Source organism: Pteropus alecto, unplaced genomic scaffold (genome assembly GCF_000325575.1).
Source record: "Pteropus alecto unplaced genomic scaffold, ASM32557v1 scaffold287, whole genome shotgun sequence".
NCBI lineage: Eukaryota > Metazoa > Chordata > Mammalia > Chiroptera > Pteropodidae > Pteropus > Pteropus alecto.
In genome coordinates, this window is record NW_006439718.1 from 623,402 (window position 1) to 645,887 (window position 22,486).

Consider the following 22,486-nt stretch of genomic DNA (forward strand, 5'->3'; position numbering starts at 1 on the left):
GAAAGAGTGGACCAGAGATGCACCCAGATGCATGGACAACACTATTTCTGTTGTGCTGAAGACAGTTGTCTGGAAGTCTGCAAATTTGGAATCTTCCAATGGCTTCGCTTTTGGCTCACACGTCAATTTTGTACTTCAGTTGTCCCACATGTCATTTAGAAGAAATGTGGTCACCCTGCTCACAGAAAAATGACTGGGAGCTCTAATGCTAAAGAAATGACCTGCCATACTCGACCCAGCCCACTAAATTCTACCCATCTTTTGGGATCATTTCCCATGCCACTTGCTTCCAGAAGCCTCTCTTTGCCCTACAGGGTGATGGAGTTTTCTTCCTCTCAGAGAATCAAGTCCCTTGCTTGTACTTCCTCATCGGTCTGCGTACATCCAGTCTCCAGGAAAGGCTTTAGAGGAGATTGCTGATTGCATGCCTTTGAACACCAACACCCCTTCTCAAGGGCACAATGGCCTCACCCTCAAGAACTCCAACTCAGCATCCTCTTCACAGAGCACAGGACTGAGACGGTGCATCTCTGAGACTTGGACTTGGACCCTGAGAGCAGTCATCCTCTCAATCAGACTTGCTGGGATGTAATCTTCAACTCGAAAATAGGCTTTCCTCTCTACCTGCTGGAAATAAGATACAGAAGTAAAGAGGCATAACCAGAATGCCTTCTATGTGACCCTGAGCAGAACAGAAGCCTATCTGCAGTCAAAACCCAGGTTAGGGATCCAGGGCAAGAATGTTCCTTTGAAGTGCTCACCTGGGACATCTTTTTTCTACCATATGTGAAGTTGAGCCAAACCATATGACATAAATAGAAGGGAGAGAAGAGAGGAATAACCCATTTTTGAGCCTCTTTTGTATGTCAGTGGTCCTCATAATATATTAGCTCTTTTGATCCTCATAGGAATCCTACAGGGACAGCACTGTTATTGCCGTTGCCAAGATGAACACAATGAATGAAGAAGGATGTCATTCAACAGGGCCAAGGTCACATTGCTTGTAAGTGACAGAAATAAGATTTGGTCATCCAAAGCCCTCACACATTTCATGATGCATGATGCCACCATACTATTACCCAAAAGGCACAGAAAAACCCTGGCCCTGAAACTTTGTTTCTTTTTTATTCATTTAGTGCTTCCATGCACACGTGCTCCTAGTGGACTGTTCCCTTTTACAAAGGAGGTCTTTGCTGTGACACTATCTGTCCACAAGAAGGTGATCAAGAAGTTGCCCCTTGAATGAGAGAAGATCTGTCACACCCTCCCTGCCACAGGCCTGAACTTTCTTCAAGTCTGCTTTTTCAGGAACCTGAGGCTGCAGTCCCACCAGGGCGGCTGGAAGAGGCATCGCCTCTGCCTGATGCTGGGTTCCCTAATACAGACTCTGGGACAGAGATAGATATGCAGAAAATTTAAAGGAGTATTCTTGGGATCCACTGCAAGGAATGAGGGAGGCAGGACTTGGCATAGGGAGAAAGTGACCCTACCCTTATGTTCCTGATTCAGCTCATCCTGGTCTCATGCAGCCCCTCCTACCTAATCTTAGGCAAGATATTTCCCCACAGCTGAGGGAAACTACCCAGTTACCTGTGAGGAAGGAAGCTGGGAGCCAGGAACATCTGGCCTTTTCAAAGTGAGGTGGAAGATGGGCAAGTTGACCTGATGAGGGGATGTGAAGAAACAGCACAATGTCCACTACATCCCCCTGCTCCTAGTATGGCACAGACCAGACCCCATGTGGCTGTGGATTAAGAATCATCCAACCTAAGGCAGGTCCATACCAGTTCTGAGCTCAGCTCAGAAACATAAAACAAAAGAAATTGTTCACCAATCTACTGCATAAAAAAAGCATTCAGAATGCTATTAGAATAGCTGTAATCCAGAACACTGACAATACCAAGTGCTGATGAGGATGTGGAGCGATAGGATCATTGCATTCATTGCTGGTGGCAATGCAAAATGGTACAGCCACTTTGGAAGACAGTTTGTCAGTTTCTTACAAAGCTAAACATATTCTTACCTTATGATCCAGCAACCATACTCCTAGGTATTCATCCAAAGGAGTTAAAAAAACATGTCCACACAGAAACCTGCACGTGGATGTTTATAGTGGCTTTATTCACAATTGCCAAAACTTGGAAGCAAAATATGTCCTTCAGTAGGTGAAGGGATAAATAAACTGTGGTATATCCAGACAATGGAATATTCAGTGCTAACAACAAATGAGTTATTGAGCCATAAAAAGACAAAGAGAAAAATTAAGTTCCTAAGTGAAAGAAGCCAATTTGAAAAGACTCAATACCATATGATTCCAACTAAATGACATATTAGAAAAGGCAAAACTATAAAGACAATAAAAAAAAAATCAGTGGTTGCCAGGGGTTAATGGTAGAAGGAGGAACAAACAGGTAGAGCACAGAGGATTTTTAGGGCAGTGAAACTACCCTGTAGGATACTATAATGGTGGATATATGTCATTATAAATGTGTCTAAGCCCATGGAATGTACAACACCAAGAGGGAACTCTAATGTAAACTGGATTTTTGGTGATCGTGATGTTTCATCATTGTAAAAAGTGTACCACTCTGGTCAGGAATAATGATAATGGAGGAGGCTGGGCATGTGTGGAGGCAGGTGGTATATGGGAAACCTTTGTACTTTCTACTCAATTTTTCTGTGAACCTAAAACTTCTCTTTAAAAAAGAGTCTATCAAACATTTTTTAGGAATATTTAAGACATTTGACCCAACATCTCATTGCTAGGAATATGTCCAAGAGAAGAAGTCAACATGGAACTTAAAAAGCTCCAGCACATTTACTTCTATACCATTTGTAAAAGAGAGAGAGAGAGAGAGAGAGAGATAAACAAATAAAGAAACATACAAAGAAACAAACAAAGATTAGAAGCAACTAGAATAATAATAGTAGTAGTTACCACTTACACAGCACTTCTAGGTGATACCTGACAATGAGAGAACCGATAAATGAGTGGAGGTCCAGCCCCGCTATGGGTAACATGTAGCCAGCCCAAACAAGAATTAGGAAGCCACAGGAAGTCATTTACCATAAAAAAAGAAAGCACAATGCTAATTGAATGTGGCAGTGTTTACAACCATATAAAACCTCCACATGTTATCAAAGGCTGGAAGAGAAGTCACCCAGAAAAAAGTTGTTCTGCTACAATGATGTGATTAAGGAGATTTATTTTTATACCAAATTGTCTTTGTCTCTCTTTTTAAAATGCAAATGTAATCATGTCACTTCTCTGCTTAGAATTCTCAGTCTTTCACTACAGGGGTTTCTAAATTATTTTTTTTTTTCCAACACCAGAACCATTTCTCAAACAAAATGCAAACCCCTTAGGAGGGCACACTACGTTCCTCCCTGATAGGACTGGCTATGCCACATGGTTTCACAGCCGTTGTAGCCAGGGCTGCAGTGAAATATCTGCAGCTCTCTGGACTGGCAGCCTTTTCAACCTGCCCACTCAATGACAGAGACACACGGAAAGGCTCTCCTCTCTGAGTCTCCTCTAACATCCTTTGATGTGCTCAACGCACTGCCTGGAGCATAAAGAAGCAAGGCTCTAGAAGCGAGTCCTGGCTGTGTTCTCGCCAGCTTACCTAACCTCAGAGACACAATTTTTCTCTACTGCAAATGGAAATAACACTGGCTCTGCAGGTTTGACATAGGCTTAGATGAATCCAAGCACACAGCAGGCCCTCCATAAATTAGGACTGAGCAAATGGATGTACAAATGAATGGGTTTATGTAATTTGTTGCCTTTACGCAGGAGGTAAGGGGAAAAGGTCTGCCACCTGGGGGCAGCAGAGAGCGACTCAGAACCACTGGTCTCCAAGGCAATTGTAGCAGTTGAGGCTGGGCCAGATCTGGGAGAGAAGCCAGAGGTGGAGGATGAGATCAGGATAAGGCAGGGGAAGAGTGAGATCAGAAACTGGAAAGGTGCAGGGAGTTACTAAATGGGTCACCTAGAGACAGACCTGATCCTTTGAGCCTTGGGGCAAATGATCCTATAAGAAGGATGTAGGCCTGAATAAGGGGTCTTACTCAGGCTCCCATTTGCCTTCAGTGGACCTGGACCACAGTTTCCACCAACTCTAAGGCTAGAGTTAAGATCTTAGGTTTAACAACCTGTATCTCAATCCAGAGATCAAAAGTTAAGTCTTTGTGTTAAGTCTTTATCACAGGGCATGGCACAAAACATTCGAAAGCCACTGTTCTCAAAGAACCATCTCGACTCTTGAGTTTGTCCTTGTTCTTAAACCCAGTTACTGGGACAAAGCAGACAAGTTGTGACTGAGGTCACACCCTTGCTCTCTCCACCCCATACCATGAGAGAATTAAGAACACAGAACTGTGTCAAGGCCTCCACACTTCGTAGTGGCTGCAGCTTCTCCCTTACGGACTCAAGGTATATTAGTTTGCTGGAGCTGCTATGAAAACAGACTGCTATGAGTGCCTTAAACAACAGAAATTAATTTTCTCAGTTCTAGAGGCTAGAAGTCCAAGATCAAAGTGTCAACAGGATTGGTTTCTTCTGAGGCCTCTCTTTGGCTTGTGGGCAGCAGCCTCCTTACTGTGTCTTCACATGGTCTTTCCCCTGTTCTCCCGCATCCCTGGTGTTTCTCTGTATGTCTTAATCCACTCTTCTTATAAGGACTCCGGTTAGATTGGGTTAGGGCCCACCCAGGCAGCCTCATTTTAACTTAATCACCACTTTGAAGATCTCCATCTCCAAATATAGCCACATTCTGAGGTGTTGGGGGTTAGGGCTTCAACTGATGAATTATGAGGAACACAATTCAACCTACAACACAAGGCCAGACCCAGATATCCCCAGAAGGACTCAAAACTTCAGCTAAATACATCATTGTCGTTCACCAAAGATATAGCATTCCTGACCACTAAGTGTTCACTGGTAGTGGACATATATTTTTGGTCAGGTGCAACCATCCCCCTTTTTTCTAGAAATGGGAACCACCCCTCCTCTCTCTCAGTGCAAGCATTTTGCTTAGTGTAAGCTCTACCCTTGGCTCCTAGGGTGGCCATGTCACTTAAGTCTAACTAACCAGAGCACAGCATTTCCCTGCACAGTGATTGGCTTAGGGTAGGCACATGACCCTAACAGAACCAATGAAACAGAACACCAGGATTTCTATGGCATTCCAGAGAAAGAGGATTCTCTTGGTGCTGGGCTGCAATCTAAAGGGTGAAATCCAGAAGCCACTGAAGCAAACCTGACTGAGGAGAGCCAAAGCCCAGAGACGCAGGAAGCCCAAGTCCTGCCAACACCATTTGAGTCCCTGTACCCAGCAAGCTGTAGGCACACTTAGGCTCCCCAGCCCTGGAGTCCAAGGAAACAGGAGGAAGTTACAAAGGTCAGCAATGACAGGACTGGAGGTTTGTCAAGGGGCAGGAAGGCCTGGACATTTCAGGTTTGCAAGCCAATAAATTATATGTTTTATTTAAGCCAATCTGAGTTTGCTTTTCTGTCAGTTGCTATTAAGAGAACACTGCGAAATCACCTGGACAAGGGGTGTGGAGGAGATATTCAAAAGTGTCCAGAGGGTGTAGCGAGGGTTTCTCCCATCGTGGAGAGGCCAGGAAAGCTGTGGGATGGCTTTAGAGGGTGGCTAAGATCAGATTGGACACGCAGACACTACTGAGAAAGCATTCAAAGGCTCAAGGACATAAGGGTTAAACTTCATTTTTCCTTTCAAGCAATGGATTCTTCCTTCACACACCTCTTAGGTCTTCTTTAGAGAACCTCTTCTCCTAATTAAGTGCCCCCCATAGGCACTCAGTTTTTGTCATATGACAGTGGTGATACCTTCCAAGATAAAGCCCAGTGCACTGGCTGAGAGGTCACCTGGGAAGAGGTCAGTGGGATCTTAATCTCTCTTTCTTCTCCTACTGATGCAGCCAGAAACATACTCCACATTTGGATGCCACACCACAATGCTGGGTCACATCCTCAGTCTTTATTGAGCTCTTTCACCAAGCCCCTTTTTCTTCATCTTGAATATGGGTGGGGGACTTAATGGACCCAAGAGAAAAGCTGCTCTGCTCTCTGTCATAGCTCATCTGGTTGTTCCCTCACTCCTGCTTGGCATCTTCATTTTAAATCCTAATTAAGATAATAAATACATTAGCATTATCTCTCCCTATGTTGATGAATCTACAAATTAAATAACTAGTAGCCTCTACTAAGTCCCTGAAGACTGTAACATAGGACCATTGTAGGCAAATTAAATTAAAGAAACTTACATGTGATTCTGCTTCAGGGACAAGGGCTTGGCCAACAAGATTAGAGAGGCCATTTGAGAAGCAGTGCAGCTGGCAGAACCAGCATTGACTTTGGAGTCAGACACACCTGCGCTAAAATTTACACTTTACAATTTTCTTGCCTCATAAGTCTCAGATTGTTCTTCCAGAAAATGAGTATCAACTTTGCAATGTTGTTTTGATGGTTAAGTGAATTAACACAGCAGAAAATGTCTAGGTCTATGGCAGGTACAGAGTGATCTCTTAATAAAGGTTGGCTGTTATTGATTATGATGATGATGATGATGATGATGATGATGATGATGATGATGATGATAACTCAAAAAATTAGTAAATTACCATTGTTAGAAGGGACCTTAAGAACTGAATCACAATTCATAAACTTGACTTGTTCATTTTTGTATCCCCATCCATCCATCCATCCAACCAATAAGCATTTATTGAGTGCTAGCAAAGAGCACTCAATAAATGCTTATTGGTTGGATGGATGGATGGATGGATGGATGGATGGATGGATGGATGGCAGATGGAAGGATGGATGGATGGATGGAGGCAGTTTGCCCCTATCTCAGTGGTAGATGCTAACAACACTTCTCAAAGTTTCAGTCTCCATATTTCTAACAGTTTCCTCCTGTCCTATAGCTGCTTCTTTGATGACCCAACCAAGGGCCCCAGGTTTCCACTCCTACCTCCTCAGGGTAACTGCCAAACTCAGCCTGCAAGGCTAGGACCCCCAACTGTAGCAGCATCTCATCATTGCAGTACATCTTCTCCTCTAGGATGTCTTTTCGAAGCTGCAGGTAAAATTGATGTCTTGTCCAGCTCTGCCTGGAAAAGAAGTGCAGAAATAAAGGCCACTGGAATGCTGAGAGGGAGGGAGAACACTAAACACAGAAGATTTTTTCAGTCTAGGAAGGAGGAAAAGGAGAGAAGGCAGGATACAAGCCAGTAGAATCCAGAGGAAATGCCAGTTAGACAAGTGTAGTCTCTTTTAAACATACTATGCCTCCTGCCACAGTTGGGGGCTACTCTGTAGCATGCACTTCACACAGCACCCACGGATATGTGTGTTGCTGTGGTTCAAGAAAGAAGACTGATATTCAGTTAGATGGTGTTTTTAGTAAGCAAAGGAACAAACAGGCTGTGACCAAATTCAAAGCCATGACCCTCTTCTTTAATCCTCATGACTGGGCTTCTGCAGGAGAGGCATGTTGGGGACAAGGGAGGGAGAACTTTGACCTGGAGTGGAGTATGTCTGAGACAAAAGAGCAAGTTCATATTTTGGCCAGAGCTTGCCCCCAAACCCTGACTGAATTTCCCCCTTTTCTATCAAAAGAATATTAACCACAATAATTGTTATTTATACATAAGTTACAGTTCACCAAGCATTTTCCATCTATTATCTCTAATGTCAGCCTGGACATACATATCCCTTAAGGAACAAAGATACAAGTCTGAAGCACTTACTGGAGCAGCCCATAGTGACTGACATAGAACTTGATCCTCAGAAAGAGGGTGAAGGCTCTTGAGGAGGTCTTCTGTGGCTGCTCACTCCAGCCTTCCGGGGCTATTTTGCATAATGTTATTTGGTTGTCCAGGAAAAAGAACTCTTTGCCTGATAATGGAAGTAGAGAGTGTTTGAAAGGGAAAGCAGTCAAGCAGGCACCACCCCTCAGATCCATAGCCCTGAGCCCTGCCCAGAAGGATCAAACAGAAACTGTCTGAGTGCAGGAGAAAGCAGGAAGAAACTCCCCTGGACACCTGCTACTACGGGACCTTTGCTGGAGACAAGAGAAAGTCAAGGAAGAGAAACTCAGCACCAAGAGGAGAAAGTGTGATTATCTCCCTTAGAGACGGTATCACTACTATTTGCTTTCCTGCTACCATCTTATGGAGATAAAATGAAAAACAAAAGAATGAGTATTTATTCCACTCCTGCTATGGCCCAGGCCCTGTGCGTCAACTGGATGGAGCCCAGGAGTCCCCAGCCATGGGCATGTTATGAACTGAATGTTTGTGTTCCCCTAAAATTCATATATTAAAGCTCTAATGCCACCTCCACTTGTGATGATACTTAGAGGTGGGGCCTCTGGAAGGTGATTCAGTTTAGATGAGGTCATGAGGGTGGACCCTAATGATGAGATTAGTGTAATAATAAGAGGGAGACACAAGAGTTCTCTCTGCAATGTGAGGATATGGTGTGAAGGTGGTCTGCAAGCCAGGAGGGGGGCCCTAAACCTGACCTTGCTCAAATCCTGATCTTGGACTTCTCAACCTCCAAAACTGTGAGAAATAAATGTCTATTGTTTGAAAGGCATCAGTGTATGACATTTTGTTATAGCAGCCTGAGCTGACTAAGGGCATAAGTAGACACATTTGCCTTTTGACCTGAATATTGCCAGCTTGAAAACTCCACCGATCCAAGCTCAGGACTTCAACTCCTATTAATTTTGCCCTCGAGCACCTCCAGGATGAATCAGCCCCAGCCACTGAAGGCCCTGCCTCCATCCTTGCTCTCATCAAAGCAAAACTAGACTCCCTCCACTCTCTGCCTGGGTACCCTGCCCACTACTCTGGGAACTCTGCAGGTCTGTTCCAGGCCTGCATTGCCCCCACACTCTTCTCCATGCTCTATACTCTCATCCCAAAGGTGATCTGGGCACAAAAGTTGTGCCAAGTTTTGGAAGGCAAAGCTTCCACAAAGATAACCAGGTTCTCCCCAAAGCATATGCATGCTTGAGAGAGGAAAGAAGGTGTCCAGAGAAGTTCAAATAACATACACTGTACAGTGCCCAATGTCTGATTTTAACAATATAGACTAATTTCCAATTAGCAAACTGTTTTATTACTGGTTTAATTTAATGAAAATAATTAACAATAGAAAAACAAAATTAAGTGCTTAATACATTTTAGGGGTATCTAGTTCTGGCCAAGATGGAAGAATAAGTAAATGCTGTGTTCACCTTCTGCCAGGACCACATCAAAATTACAACTAAATTATAGACCAACCTAAAGTACCATCTGAAGACTAGCCAGAAGTCCTATAATTAAGGATCTAAAGTAGAAACCATGTGGAGACTGGTAGGAAGGGCAGAGATTTGAAACAAGCTGATCCTACCACCATTTGTGGTGGTTGAGAAATGACATATCTCAACTGCAGAGGTCCTTCCTGAGGAGTGAGGGTTCCCAGCCCTATATCAGGCTCCCCAGCACAAAGCATCAGTACCAGGAAGAGGATCCCCACAAATTCTGACAGTGAAAATCAATGGGAATCCATTCTCCTGGGTGAGAGAGAAGGCTGCTGAAAAACCAAGCATCCTCTTAAAGGGTGCACACACAGATTAACTCACAGAATCATAAAAGCAGCAAAGAAAAGGCAGTTACTTATCTACAGGGAGCTCCCATAAGACTGTCAGCTGGTTTCTCAAAAGAAACTTTGCAGACCAGAAGGGACTGGCCTGCATAAAATATTTAAAGCGGAGAAAAAGCAAAGACCTACAACCAAGACTACTCTACCAAGCAAGGCTATCATTTAAAATTGAAAGCGATAAAGAGCTTCTCAGACAAGAAAAAACTAAAGTAGTTAATCACCACCAAACCAGTATTAGAAGAAATGTTGGAGGGACTTCTTCAGGAAAAAAAGGGGGATAACATAAATATGGATAATAAAATAGCAATAACTATGAACCTATCCTAATTACTTAAATGTAAGTAGATTAAACGTTTTTATCAAAAGACATAGCTGAATGGATAAGAAAACAAGACTTATACATACACTGTCTACAGGAGACCCACTTCGGATTGAAAGACACATACAGACTGAAAGTAAAGAGATAGAAAAGGATATTTCATGCAAAGGAAAATGAAAAAAAGCTAGGGTAGCAATACTTATATCATACAAAATAGATTTTAAAACAAAAGCTATAATAAGAGACAAAGAAGGGCATTACATAATGATAAAGGGATTAATCTAACAAGAGGACATAACCCTACTAAACATTTATGCACCCAACATAGGAGCACCTAAATATTTTAAGCAAATATTGACTGACATAAAAGGAGAGATTGACAAAAATACAGTCATGGTAGGGGAATTTAACACTCCGTTGACACCAATGGTCAGATCTTTCTAGACAGAAAATCAACAAGGAAACAGTAACCATAAATAACACATGAGACCAGATAAATTTAATTGATATTTTTAGAACATTACAACCAATAAAAGCAGAATGTATATCCTTTTCAAGTGCACATGGAACATTTTCCAACAGAGCACAAGTTAGGCTACAAAAGAAGTCTCAATAAATTAAAAATCAAAATCATATCAAGTATCTTCTCTGATCACAAAGGTATGAAATTAGAAATCAATTATTTTTTTAAAAAACCTGAAAAACAGACAAACATTGAAATTAAATAACATGCCACAAAACAGTTAATGGGTTAACAATGATATCAATGAAGAAATCAAAAGTTACCTTGACACAAATGAAAATGAAAATATAACAACCCAAAACCTATAGGACACAGTGAAAGCAGTCCTAAGAGGGAATTCATAGCAATACAGTCCTACCTCAAAAAAATAAAATAAAATAAAATAAAGAAAAAGTAAAGAAAAATCTCAAATAAACAATCTAAACTTACACCTAAAGGAACTGTAAAAAGAAAAGAAAAAGCACAAAGTGAGTAGAAGAGAGGAAATAATAAAGATTGAAGAGGAAATAGAGTTAAAATAATAATAGGAAAAAAATCAATGAAACTCAGAGCTGATTCTTTGAAAAGATAAACAAAATTTTATCTAGACTCATTGAGAAAAAACATGAGAGGGTCTAAATAGTCAAAATCAAAACTGAAAAAGGAGATTTGACAACCAACACCACAGAAATACAAAAGATTATAAAAAAATACTATGAATAACTACATGCCAATGAATTAGACAATCTGGAAAAATGAATAAATTCTTGGAAACATACAATCTTCCAAGACTGAATTAGGAAGAAACAGAAAATCTGAACAAACAAATTACTACTAACAAAATCGAATTCATAATCAAAAAACTCCCAACAAACAAAAGTCCCAGACTAGATGGCTTCATGGGTGAATTTTACCAAACATTCAAAGAATTAATACCTACCCTTCTCAAACTCTTCCAAAAAATTCCAGGGAAGGGATGGCTCTCAAGCTCATTTTATGAGGCCAGCATTATACTGATTACAAAATCAGACAAAGACATCATTAAAAAAAATAAAATTTAAGACAATGTCTCTGATGAATATAGATGCAAAAATTCTCAACAAAATATTAGCAAACTGAATTCAGCAATACATTAAAAAAAATCATACACCATGATCAAGTGAGATTTATTTCTAGGATGCAAGGTTGGTTCAATATCCACAGATCAATTAACATGACATACCATATAAATGAAATAAAGGATAAAAATCGTATGATCAATCAATAGATGCAGAAAAAGCTTTTAACAAAATCCAACACCTTTTTATGATAAAAACTCTCAGCAAAGTGGAGATAGAGGGAACACACCTCAACATAATAAAGGCCATATGTGACAAATGGACAGCCAATATCATAATCAACAGTGTAACGCTGAAAGCTTTTCCTTTAAGATCAAAAACAAGATAAGGATTTCCATTTTTGCCACTTCTATTCAACATAGTATTGGAAGTCCTAGCCACAGCAATCAGACAAGAAAAAGAAATAAAAGGCATCCAGATTGGAAAGGAAGAAGTAACACTGTCATTATTTGCAGATAACATTATACTATATAGAGAGAACCTTAAAGATTCTACCAGAAAATTATTATAACTGATCGATCAGTTCAGTAAAGTAGCAGGATACAAAATTAATATTCAGAAATCTATTGTACTTTTATATAATGAACTATCAAAAAGAGAAATTAAGAAAATAATCCCATTTATAGTTACATCAAAAAACAAAAAAATACCTAGGAATAAATTTAACCAAAGAAATAAAAGACCCGTACTCAGAAAATTATAAGACATTGAAGAAAAAATTGAAGAAGGTACAAATAAATGGCAACATGTATGGTGCTCATGGATAGAAAAAATTAACATCATTAAAATGCCTATCTTACCCAAAGCAATCTATATTTTAATGCAATTTCTGTCAAAAGTGCCATTGGCATTTTGACAGAACTAGAACAAATAATCCTAAAATATATAAGGAACTGCAAAAGACCCCAAATAGCCACAGCAATCTTGAGAAAGAAGAACAAAGTTGGAGATATCATGCTATTAGATATCAAACTATAGTACAAGTCTGTAGTAATCAAAATGGCATGGTACTGGCATAAAAACAGACACATAGATCAATGGAACAGAATAGAGAGCCCAGACATAAATCCACTTCTATATAGTCAATTAATCTATGACAAAGAAAACAAGAATATACACTGGGGTAAAGACAGTCTATTCAATAAATGTTGTTGATAAAACTGAACAGACATATGCAAAAAAAAAAAAAATGAAACTAGACCACCTTATACACCATACAAGAATAAACTCAGAAGGAATTAAAGACTTATATACAAGACCCAAAACCATAAAACTCCTAGAAGAAAACATAGGCAATAAACTCTGACGTTGGTTTTAGTAATATTTTTTTCTGATGTATCACCTCAAGCAAGGGAAACAAAAGAAAAATAAACAAAGGGAACTACACAGCAAAAGAAATTGTCAACAAAGTGAAAAGACAACCTACCATTTGTGAGAAGATATTAGCCAATGATATATCCGATAAGGGGTTAATATTCAAAATTTGTAAAGAACTCATACAAACAATCCAATTAAAAATGGACTTGAATAGACATTTCGCCAATAAACATGAGATATCATTTCACACTTGTCAGAATGGCCATCATCAATAAATCAACAGACAAGATTTGGTAAGGATGTAGAGAAAAAGTATTCTCATGCACTGTTGGTAGGATTGCAAATTGGTGCAGCCACTGTGGAAAACATCTTGGAGGTTCCTCAAAAAATTTTAAAATAGAACTACCATAAGACCCAGCAATTCCACTTCTTAGTATTTATCCAAAGAAATTGAAAACACTAATTCATAAAAATGTATGCGCCCTATGTTCATTGCAGTATTATTCACAATAGCCAAGATATGGAAGTAACCTAAGTGTCCATCAATAGATGACTGGGTAAAGAATATATGGTACATATATATAATTTACTATTACTTAGCCATAAAAGAAGAATGAAATCTTACCATTTGTGACAACAGGGATGGATCTGGAAGGTATTATGCTGAGTGAAATAAGTCAGACAGAGAAAGACAAATACCATATGATTTCACTTATGTGTAGAATCTAAAGAACAAAATTAATGAACAAACAAAACAGAAACAGAGTCGTAGATAGAGAAAACAAACTGACTGTTGCCAGATGAGAGGAGGGTTGGGGTGTTGAGTGAAAAAGTTGAAGGAGTTAATAAGCACATATTGGCATTTACACAATAGTCATGGAGATGTAAAGTACAGCACAGGGAATATAGTTAATAATATTGTAATAACTATGTATGGTGCCAGATGAGTATTAGTGCCAGATGGATATTAGAATCATCAGGGAGATCACTTTGTAAATTATACAAATGTCTAACCACTAAATAATATTCAATGTCAACTGCAATTAAAAAATAAAAACTAATTTAAAAAATACTTTTGGGGTGCATGACTTCAAAAAAAGTCAGGAGTGAATATAATAACTTTTCTCTAGCTTTATTGAAATATAATAGATGATTGGTTGCTCATATTTACATTGTACAATTCTATGAGTTTTTTCAATTATAGTTGGCATACAATAATATATTAGTTTCTGTTGTACAGTATAGTGATTAGAGTTCAAATGATCACCCCACTAAATCTAGTATCCCTCTTCACCCTTACATATTTATTACAATACTGTTGACTAGTTTCTTTATGCTATACTATATCTCTCTATGACTATTTTGTAACTATCCATTTGTATTTCTTAATCCCTTCGCCCTTTTTCACCATACTCTCCAACTCCCCTCCACTCTAATATCCCTCAAAATGTTCTCTGTATCTATGAGCTTGCTTCATTTTTGTTGTTATTGTTGCTTATTTTTGTTCTTTAGATTCCTCATGTATGTGGAGTCACACAGTATTTGTCTTTATCTGACTTACTTCATTTAGCACAATATCCTCTAGGTCCATCAAGGCAGTATCTTTTTCCATCTCCTTCCTTTTAGTCTGTGTATGTCTTTTAATCTGAAGTGAATCTCTTGTAGGCAGCATTGTAGGAGTCTTGTTTCCTTATCCATTTAGCTACCCTATCCTTTAGTTGAAGCACTGAATTTTTTTCCATTAGAGGTACTTGTTGAAAGGAATGCAGTTATTACTATTCTTTATTCATGATTTTGATACATTTTTCTTCTTAAAGAAGTTCTGCCAACAATTCCTATAATACTGGCTTGGTGTTGATGAATTCCTTTAGCTTATTTTTGTCTGGGAAGCTCTTTATCGGTCCTTTGATTCTAAATGATAGCTTTACTGAATAAAGTATTTTTGGTTGTATATCCTGAGTTTTCATCAGGTTGAATATTTTGTGCCAAGCCCTTCTGTCCTACAAAGTTTCTTTTGAAAAATCAGCTGCCAGTCTTATGCGTGCTCCCTTGTAGTTAACTAACTGCTTTTCTCTTGCTGCTTTTAAGATTCTCTCTTTGTATTTAACCTTTGGCATTTGAATTATGATGTATCTTGGTGTGGGCCTCTTTGGGTTCCTCTTTCTTGAGACTCTCTGAGCTTCCTGGGTTTGTATATCTATTTCCTTCACCAGGTTAGGGACATTTTCCGTCATTATTTCTTCAAATAGCTTCTCCACTCCTGTTCTCCCTTTCCTCCTTTAGGTACAGCTATTACACAGATGTTTTTACACTTAACTTTGTCCCAAAGACTCCTTAAACTATTATTATATTCTTGGCTTCTTTTTTCTTGCCATTCTGATTGGGTAACCTTGGCTCCCATCATCTATATTGGTGGTTCTATACTCTTCTTCATCCACTCTATTAATTTCTTCTAATATACTCTTCATCTCAGATAATGTATTCTTCATTTCTGATTGGTTCTTTTTTATAATTTCCATTTCCATTTTTATGTTTTTTATCTTTGTTAAAGTTCTTACTGAGTTCACCTATTCTTCCTCTAAGTTAATCGAGCATCTTTATAACCAGCATTTTGAATTCTGCATCTATTAGATTGTTTGACTTCATTATTCCTAGATCTCTGCTCTGCTCTCTCGTATGGTTTCTGCTTCTTTGTCTTCCCATTTAGCTGCCTCTCTGTGTCTGTTTCTATGTACTAAGCAAAGCTCCTAAGTCTCCTGGTCTTATTAGTATGGCTTTGTGTAGGAAGTGTCCAGAGGCACCTCTATCATCTATGCCATTTTGTGCCTTCTCCCAGTGAATATAATGATTTTGATAAATAGCTTCCCAAATCATATGTCAACTGATTTCCACCATGTTTACCACCCATATGAGGCCGGGTGGACACAAGAGGCTTTTTATAATGAAAAAGTACCAGATGTCGGTAAATAAATATGGAAATGCCATTTAACGAAAACTCAAAAAAAAATCTCATCTAAACCTGCCTTCTGTGCCTTCAGTCCTTGCAGCAGAATCTGACTCCCCATACCAACTCAGCCTTCCTTTAGAGTCACTTCTCTCTAGGGAATGGGCAGGTCCCTATTATAGTTTGGCTGGCAAACCCTCCCAAGTGGGTTTATATCCAAATCCCAGACTGGTCACATTTGAGTGATTTACCCAAGAGACCCCAGCTAAGCAGCTGTAGAATATTCACATGGGAAGGATCTGGGCTGACAACGGGCCAGGAGGAGGTAGTAGGAGGTAAACCTTAGGTTGTACTCCCAGAGCAAGCATACTGATTTTATTTAAATTGCATATTACAGATCAATGAAAATACAATGTTTCTTAAAGATTCTTCTATTCACACTTTACAAAGGTTGGGCAAACATCAACTGATCAGATCAAAGCATGCAATGGTTGTCCTTTTTACTTGAGAGAGAGATCTTTCTTAGTCTACTGAGAACTATGGGGAGATAAAGCCTCCCTCCTACCCATGTGGCACACCAAATGATCCCACAATAAACTTGCTAGCTTCTCCCATTGGAGATAGGAGAAGAGCAAACCAAGATTATGATACCCAGGAAGGTGGGCTGAGAGAGCCAGAATTTAACCTGAAGGTCCGTATTATCCCAGCTTGGTCTGCTTCTCATTCCTCCACAAGGTGGTTAAAGGGCTTTGACTACAGCAAAGGCATATTTGTAGTTGATAGAATTGAAAAGACCCTTAATAAAGGGCAGAGGTGGAAAGATAAAAACCACTTTCTTTCAGGATCTTCAGAACGGATTCTTAACTTAGGGTGGGTGTGCTGATTTCCTGTTAGTCCTGTGTGATTAGATGAAAATTTTTAAATATTTTTATTTTGGTGAAATACTCATAACAAAAAATTTACCATATTAATCACAGTTAAGTGTAAAGTTCAGGAGTGTTAAGTACATTCACTTATTGTGCGACCACCATCACCATCCATCTCCAGAACCATTTTCATCTTGTAATACTGTAACTATACCCATCAAACAATAACTCCCCATTCCACTTTCCTCAATCTCTGAAAACCATCATTCTACTTTGTCTCTAAATTTAACTACTCTAGGTACCTTATATATTGAAATCAAACAGTATTTGTCTTTTCACAACTAGTTTTATGTCCTCAAGAAAATGTCCACAATGTCCTCAAGCTTCATCTGTATTATAGCATGTGTCAGAATTTTCTTACTTTTTAAGGCTGAATAATATTTCATTGTAAGTATATGCCACATTTTGCTAATCCATTTATACATCAATGGATACTTGGGTTGCTTCTACATTTTAGTTACTGTGAATAATGCTGCTACAAACATGGGCATACAAGTATCTCTGAGCAACCTGTTTTCAATTATTTTGGATATGTATGCAAAAGTGGAATTGCTAGATCATATGGTAAATATATTTGTAATTTTTTAAGGAGCCACCACACTGTCTTCCACACTAGCTACACCATTTTATATTCCCACCTAGATGGAAATATTTTTTTAACATTTTTAACATTTGCTTATCAGTGCATTGAGATTGCTCAACCAGATCTAGCAAATCACAGAAACCCACATGCACTATTTCATAACAATCTTCTGCACTTACTTGACACTTTGCACGTGAGCACTTGAAGACTTCGCCATGCTAACTAATGTCTAAGTATGCGAGGTGAGGTGTCCCAGTCTCAAGCATTTTTTTTAGAAGGAATAGTACTCAGGTACCTAGATGCCTGGGTTATCTGAGGCACCAGGCCAGCTGTGGAGACACTTACCTTTCAGATAAGCCAAGCCAAAGTAGGTGAGCTCCCCAAGGTTGGTGAAGGACATGACAGCATTGAAGACAGCCCCCACTGTAGACGTGATGTCACATTTCACCTCCAGACACTGCCCACTCAGCAGTATCACACAGAGGTCTCTGAGAGTCAAACAGGATTTCCCTTTTTTGGTCTGAAAACAATAATAGCATCAATTGCAACAACTACAAGACATGGAGTCTTTACCATTGGATAGCTGCTATGCTAAGCACTTTATATGTCACTGAGAAACAACCCTAAGAGATGAGCATGTTTTCGATACTATTCAGCAATGAGAAATGAGGTTCAGAAATGGTAAGGGACTTACTTATTCATGGTGGCACAGATAGTAAGAGGCAGAGCAGAACTCAAATCCACACTCTCTGCCAGGCTCTGCAGAAGCCAAGAGGGCCAAGAAGGCAGATCCCACTGATGTCTCTCCCCTACAGAAAGCTCAGCTGCCCCTTGGGCTCTGCAGTCTAAAAGGTGTGGTTTATCAATGAATCACACACCCTCGAGTATCCCTCAACCTGATACTGTCCCCCAGAGCACAGCAGAATGAGTTTGGGCTGGCAAAGATCCAGTGAAGAGAGAGGGTTGGAGCAAGGGGATTACTATGCATCAAGAAATGGGTCAGCAGAATTTCAGCCAAAAACTCATAGCAGTTAGCCTTTTGCCTCTTCACCCACTCAGATTAATTCTAGATTCATTCACTCACACAGCCTCACCCTGACCACAGCGGCCTCTGCTCAGCAGCACAGAAAGACTCATCATTCCACCCCCGACCCCCAGGCTGGTGTGCCTGTGTCTCTGCACATACTGCCCACTGCCTGGAATGCTCTTCCCCTCTGTCTCTACATGGTAAGTTCCTATGAGTCTTCCAGATCAGGCTCAGGACCCTCAGCTGTACCCTGGAATGTACAGTTACACTCTCTCTTCTCTGCTCCCATGGCAGCTTGTACCCCAAAGCCCAGCCTGGGCCTGGCCCGGACCTCCCCAGGGAAGTTCTTAGAGAATAGTCCATTCGTGACTATCAAGATGCCTACAGTCACATCCTGACCCTCCTTACACCCAGGGTAGCCCCCATACTCCAGGGACCAGTACAGATCTGAGAATCCTGTGGGAGGGCATTCCCACGGGATTCTGGGCAGAGCTGATCACATGGCACACTCTGAACCACCATGATTCCCACCCTGCTGTACACCTGATAACATGTGGGTGCAGGGGCCACGAGAGAGAGGTGGGGGATGGAGAGAGGGAGGGAGAGAGATGCAGAGAGATGGAGAGAGGGAGGGAGGGGAGGAGAAGGGAGAGGAGAGGAGAGGAGAGAACAGAAGAGAACAGAAGAGAAGAGAACACAGCACAACACAGATGGAGCCGGTGGCCAGCAACCGAGTCCCAGGTTGTGGCAGCATCAAGGCTGGAACAGGGGGAAGTGCGGGAGTTATCCCATGTGCTCTGAAGGGCCCTGTGCTTGGGTTTAATGCTGTGTAGTTGCCTTCTTGAAATCTTAATTATTATCTTTGAATGTGTGTTTTCTAAGTGAAGTCTAATGGGACAGTGGAGCCTGCACAGAGCTTGGGCTCACAGTGGTCCTATCTACCCACCTCTGGCTATAGGTTTGAGCTGCCTGTGTTCCAAAACCTGCCTGGCCTCCCCTTCCCCCTTCCTACCCTGTGACCTCTGCCACCCTACATCCAGTGCAGCCACAAGCTCATATTCCACTGTTGCACTTCTCTTCTGTAAGAAGCTGGCTCAGGAAGGGTCCCAATTAGGCCCACATACTCTAAGACATCTCAGAGCAGAGCATGGCAACAGCTGTCCCCACTCTGGGCCAGCAGCACCAAAGCTCTCTCTGAGATCGGCTCAGCAAGGACAAGCCTCTCACTCACCCCAAATTCAGGTATCAAGTGCCTCTCCACACAGAGGCTGCAACCCCTTTGGGGGTCTACAATGTGTCTGGTTTGGGGCACAAGAGCCAAAAGGAGGAAGATGGACTTTTCTACCCCAGAAAATAGACAAATGTGTAAATTGCAGAATGTAAGTTCCAGATGAAGAAGAGCGTTTTTGTTCACATCATAGATTTGGGGCCTGGAATAGTGTCTGGAACCTACTAAATGCTTAAACATTTTCTGACTAAATGAGGAGATGAAGGCTGAGTTGAGTCTGGAAGAACAAGCAGGACTTAACTAAAAGTCACAAAGATTCCTCTTAAAAGGTATAAGTACTAAAGGATGTGAAGCAAAAAGGTCTCTGGCAGAGCCTGGAGGACAGAGTAAGAACCACTGGGGCCCTCCCAGCCTGACACCCCAGTCAGAGCTCAGTCAGCCTCCAGGCCTGCCCATCTGGTCAGTTCCCTCACCACCCTCCTGCCCTGCTCAGTCTAACCCCGGCAGTTACCACAATTGATCCAGGCAGATGCAGAGTCACAGGGGCTTCTCCAGCTAGCAGGATGAACTCCGGCCTGGAAAACTGGGGGAACACCCAGAGTCACTCACAGTAGAGAAGTCAACATTCCATGGGGCTGGATCCCTAGATTCGGGACTGGGTTTCCCTGTGGGCTCACATCCCTCCACAACCTACCAGCACTCCCTTCCACAGAGTCAACAAGAAACAGGTTTCAGTGACATGGTGCTAAACAGGGCTGAGGCCTTACCTAGGCCAGGCATCTGAAAGCAGCAGCTTAATAGGAGGGTATTGTGGTTTAGGTGATGTTTTAGCTCTTAAGTTGGGAGTCTACTTCATTGTAAGCGCCATAATTCATGCACAGTTACATAATTTTGTATGTATGTATCAAAATTATAAAACAGCTTATATAGTACAAATATATATTATATGTAATAAGAAGATTTTTAAACAAAAATACCTTTATATTTGGATTAGATGAAACATTTTTCTAGCTCTGGATGTTGAATTAATAGCATGTAGGGGCGGCCATTCTGTTTCACAGCACTTTATGTCTGTATCACACTTGTGACCTGGGAAATACTTTAATATCCATGATTATTTAGACCCAGCCATCGACCTGTGAGGTAACATATTCTCAACTTATTTTGCAGAAAATTGAGGCTCTAAGAGGTTAAGAAACTCGCCCATGTCCAACACCAGTGAATGAGAAGATTGGGTGGGTCTTCTAATGTGTCCCCAGAGTACACAGCATTATTCCTGTCTCAAGAGGCCAAAGGTTCAGCCAGGCGTGACCTGTATCCTGAGAGAGTCCGGAGTAGAAACGTCTTTAGTGAGTAATGAGAAAGAAAAGTAAAGAAGGTAAAAAGTTTTCCTGAACCCGTTTCTGCGCCCCGCAAGTTCATGAGGACCTGAGAGTGATCTTGGAGGGCAGCAGGGACTAGGCAGGGAGTGTGGGAGCCCAGGGCCACACAGGAAAATAATGCCCTAAGGCTACTCCAGGTTCAACTCGTCTCTAATTTGTTGAGGGGCTTTAAGCAAATCTCTCTGCCACAGGCAGACAGACAAAGCCTTCTGGGGGCATCTGGGTCTGAAGTTCCAAAAGGGTCCAGATGCTAAAACAGAAGGCCTGGCAGAGGCAGCTTCCTCAGTGAACAGCTTGCCTGGGAGGGACTTGTAACAGCTCCAGGGGGCACTGATCGCCCTCAGGGTTGCTGCAACACTGTATGGTTGTTAAAACAGTATTTCAGCTAATGGTAATATTGTACTTTGAGATAAGGGTGCTATTCTAAGTACCAGAAGTGGCTCTGAGGGCTGATGCCAGAGCTGTTTAGTGGCAGAAGGTGCATCTTTGGACCATCCCAAACTCACTGTCCAGCACTGGCTTAGCAAACTGACCCCTCAACAGAGACCAGCCTGCCTGAGACGGGTAGGAGGTCCCCACAGGCTTGAGCACACTGCAGAGACCACTGGTCACCCATCTCTCTGTCAGCCTGGACTTCACCCACATCTTTACTCCTGCACTTCCCATTGGTTCAGAAGGCCACTTCCAAGTACATTCAGCCTTGTCAGCTGTCTAATCACCTACTTTATTCTGTCACCATGCCACACCATGGCTGTCAACTTCCTGAAAGGTGGAACCAGGCATCTTCAGCCTTCTATCCTACACTGCATCTACAGGGCAAACATATATTGCCCTGAATTGCAGCTTTCAGGTTTATTTTAGTCCAGTTTTGGAAATCTCAGACCAGGGAGCTTGACACCCCAAGAGAACCCTGCCAATTTTCAGCTGCTGTGTCAGCCATCCACAGCTCTCTGCTCAAACTTCTTTGGGGAGTGTCCTTTGATCCTCTTTGCTCACCTTTCCCTTTCTTTGCAGGAAACGCTTTTGAGAAGGAGTTGTTGGCTGTGAGTTTTGTACTGCCATGGAGAGAGTGGATCCGGAGCTGGGCCGCCTGCCTTCCTGAAGGTCCTGGGGAGCTTCAGCTGGAAGAGCACTGGCCAATGGGCAGAGAAGGGGAGGAATGATTAACAGTAGAAATGGCTTCCAGCCCACCATAGACAGGTACTCAGCTGGGCAGGGAGTGTACACCATTTCATCTTCACCTCACACTATGAAGGAGGCACCATACCATTTTTCAAATAAGGAAGCTGAGGCACAGAGAAGCTAAGGCTGCAATGTGACTTTGTCCCTCTTCTCATCAAGAGGTGGAGCCTATTTCCCATCTCTTAAATCTGGGCTGGCCTGTGGCTTACTTTGGCCAAAGAAGGAGGTGGAAGTAGTGGAAGACTAGTTCTGAAGGCGCGTGCGAGCGCGCGCGCGCGC

At 41.4% G+C, this 22,486-nt stretch overlaps 1 protein-coding gene across 1 annotated transcript in view; it reads right to left on the minus strand.

The window, feature by feature from the left end:
- The window catches only part of FRMPD2 (FERM and PDZ domain containing 2), an 84,737-nt gene that overhangs the window by 50,748 nt on the left and 11,503 nt on the right, over positions 1–22,486 (minus strand). Inside the window, exons 7-12 of the mRNA XM_006916946.1 lie at positions 22,022–22,157; positions 20,155–20,226; positions 17,734–17,908; positions 7,777–7,924; positions 6,999–7,137; positions 472–627 (exon numbers count right to left, since the gene is read on the minus strand). Of these exons, the coding sequence (XP_006917008.1) occupies positions 472–627; positions 6,999–7,137; positions 7,777–7,924; positions 17,734–17,908; positions 20,155–20,226; positions 22,022–22,157 (826 nt within the window). The remainder of the gene's footprint in view (positions 1–471; positions 628–6,998; positions 7,138–7,776; positions 7,925–17,733; positions 17,909–20,154; positions 20,227–22,021; positions 22,158–22,486) is intronic.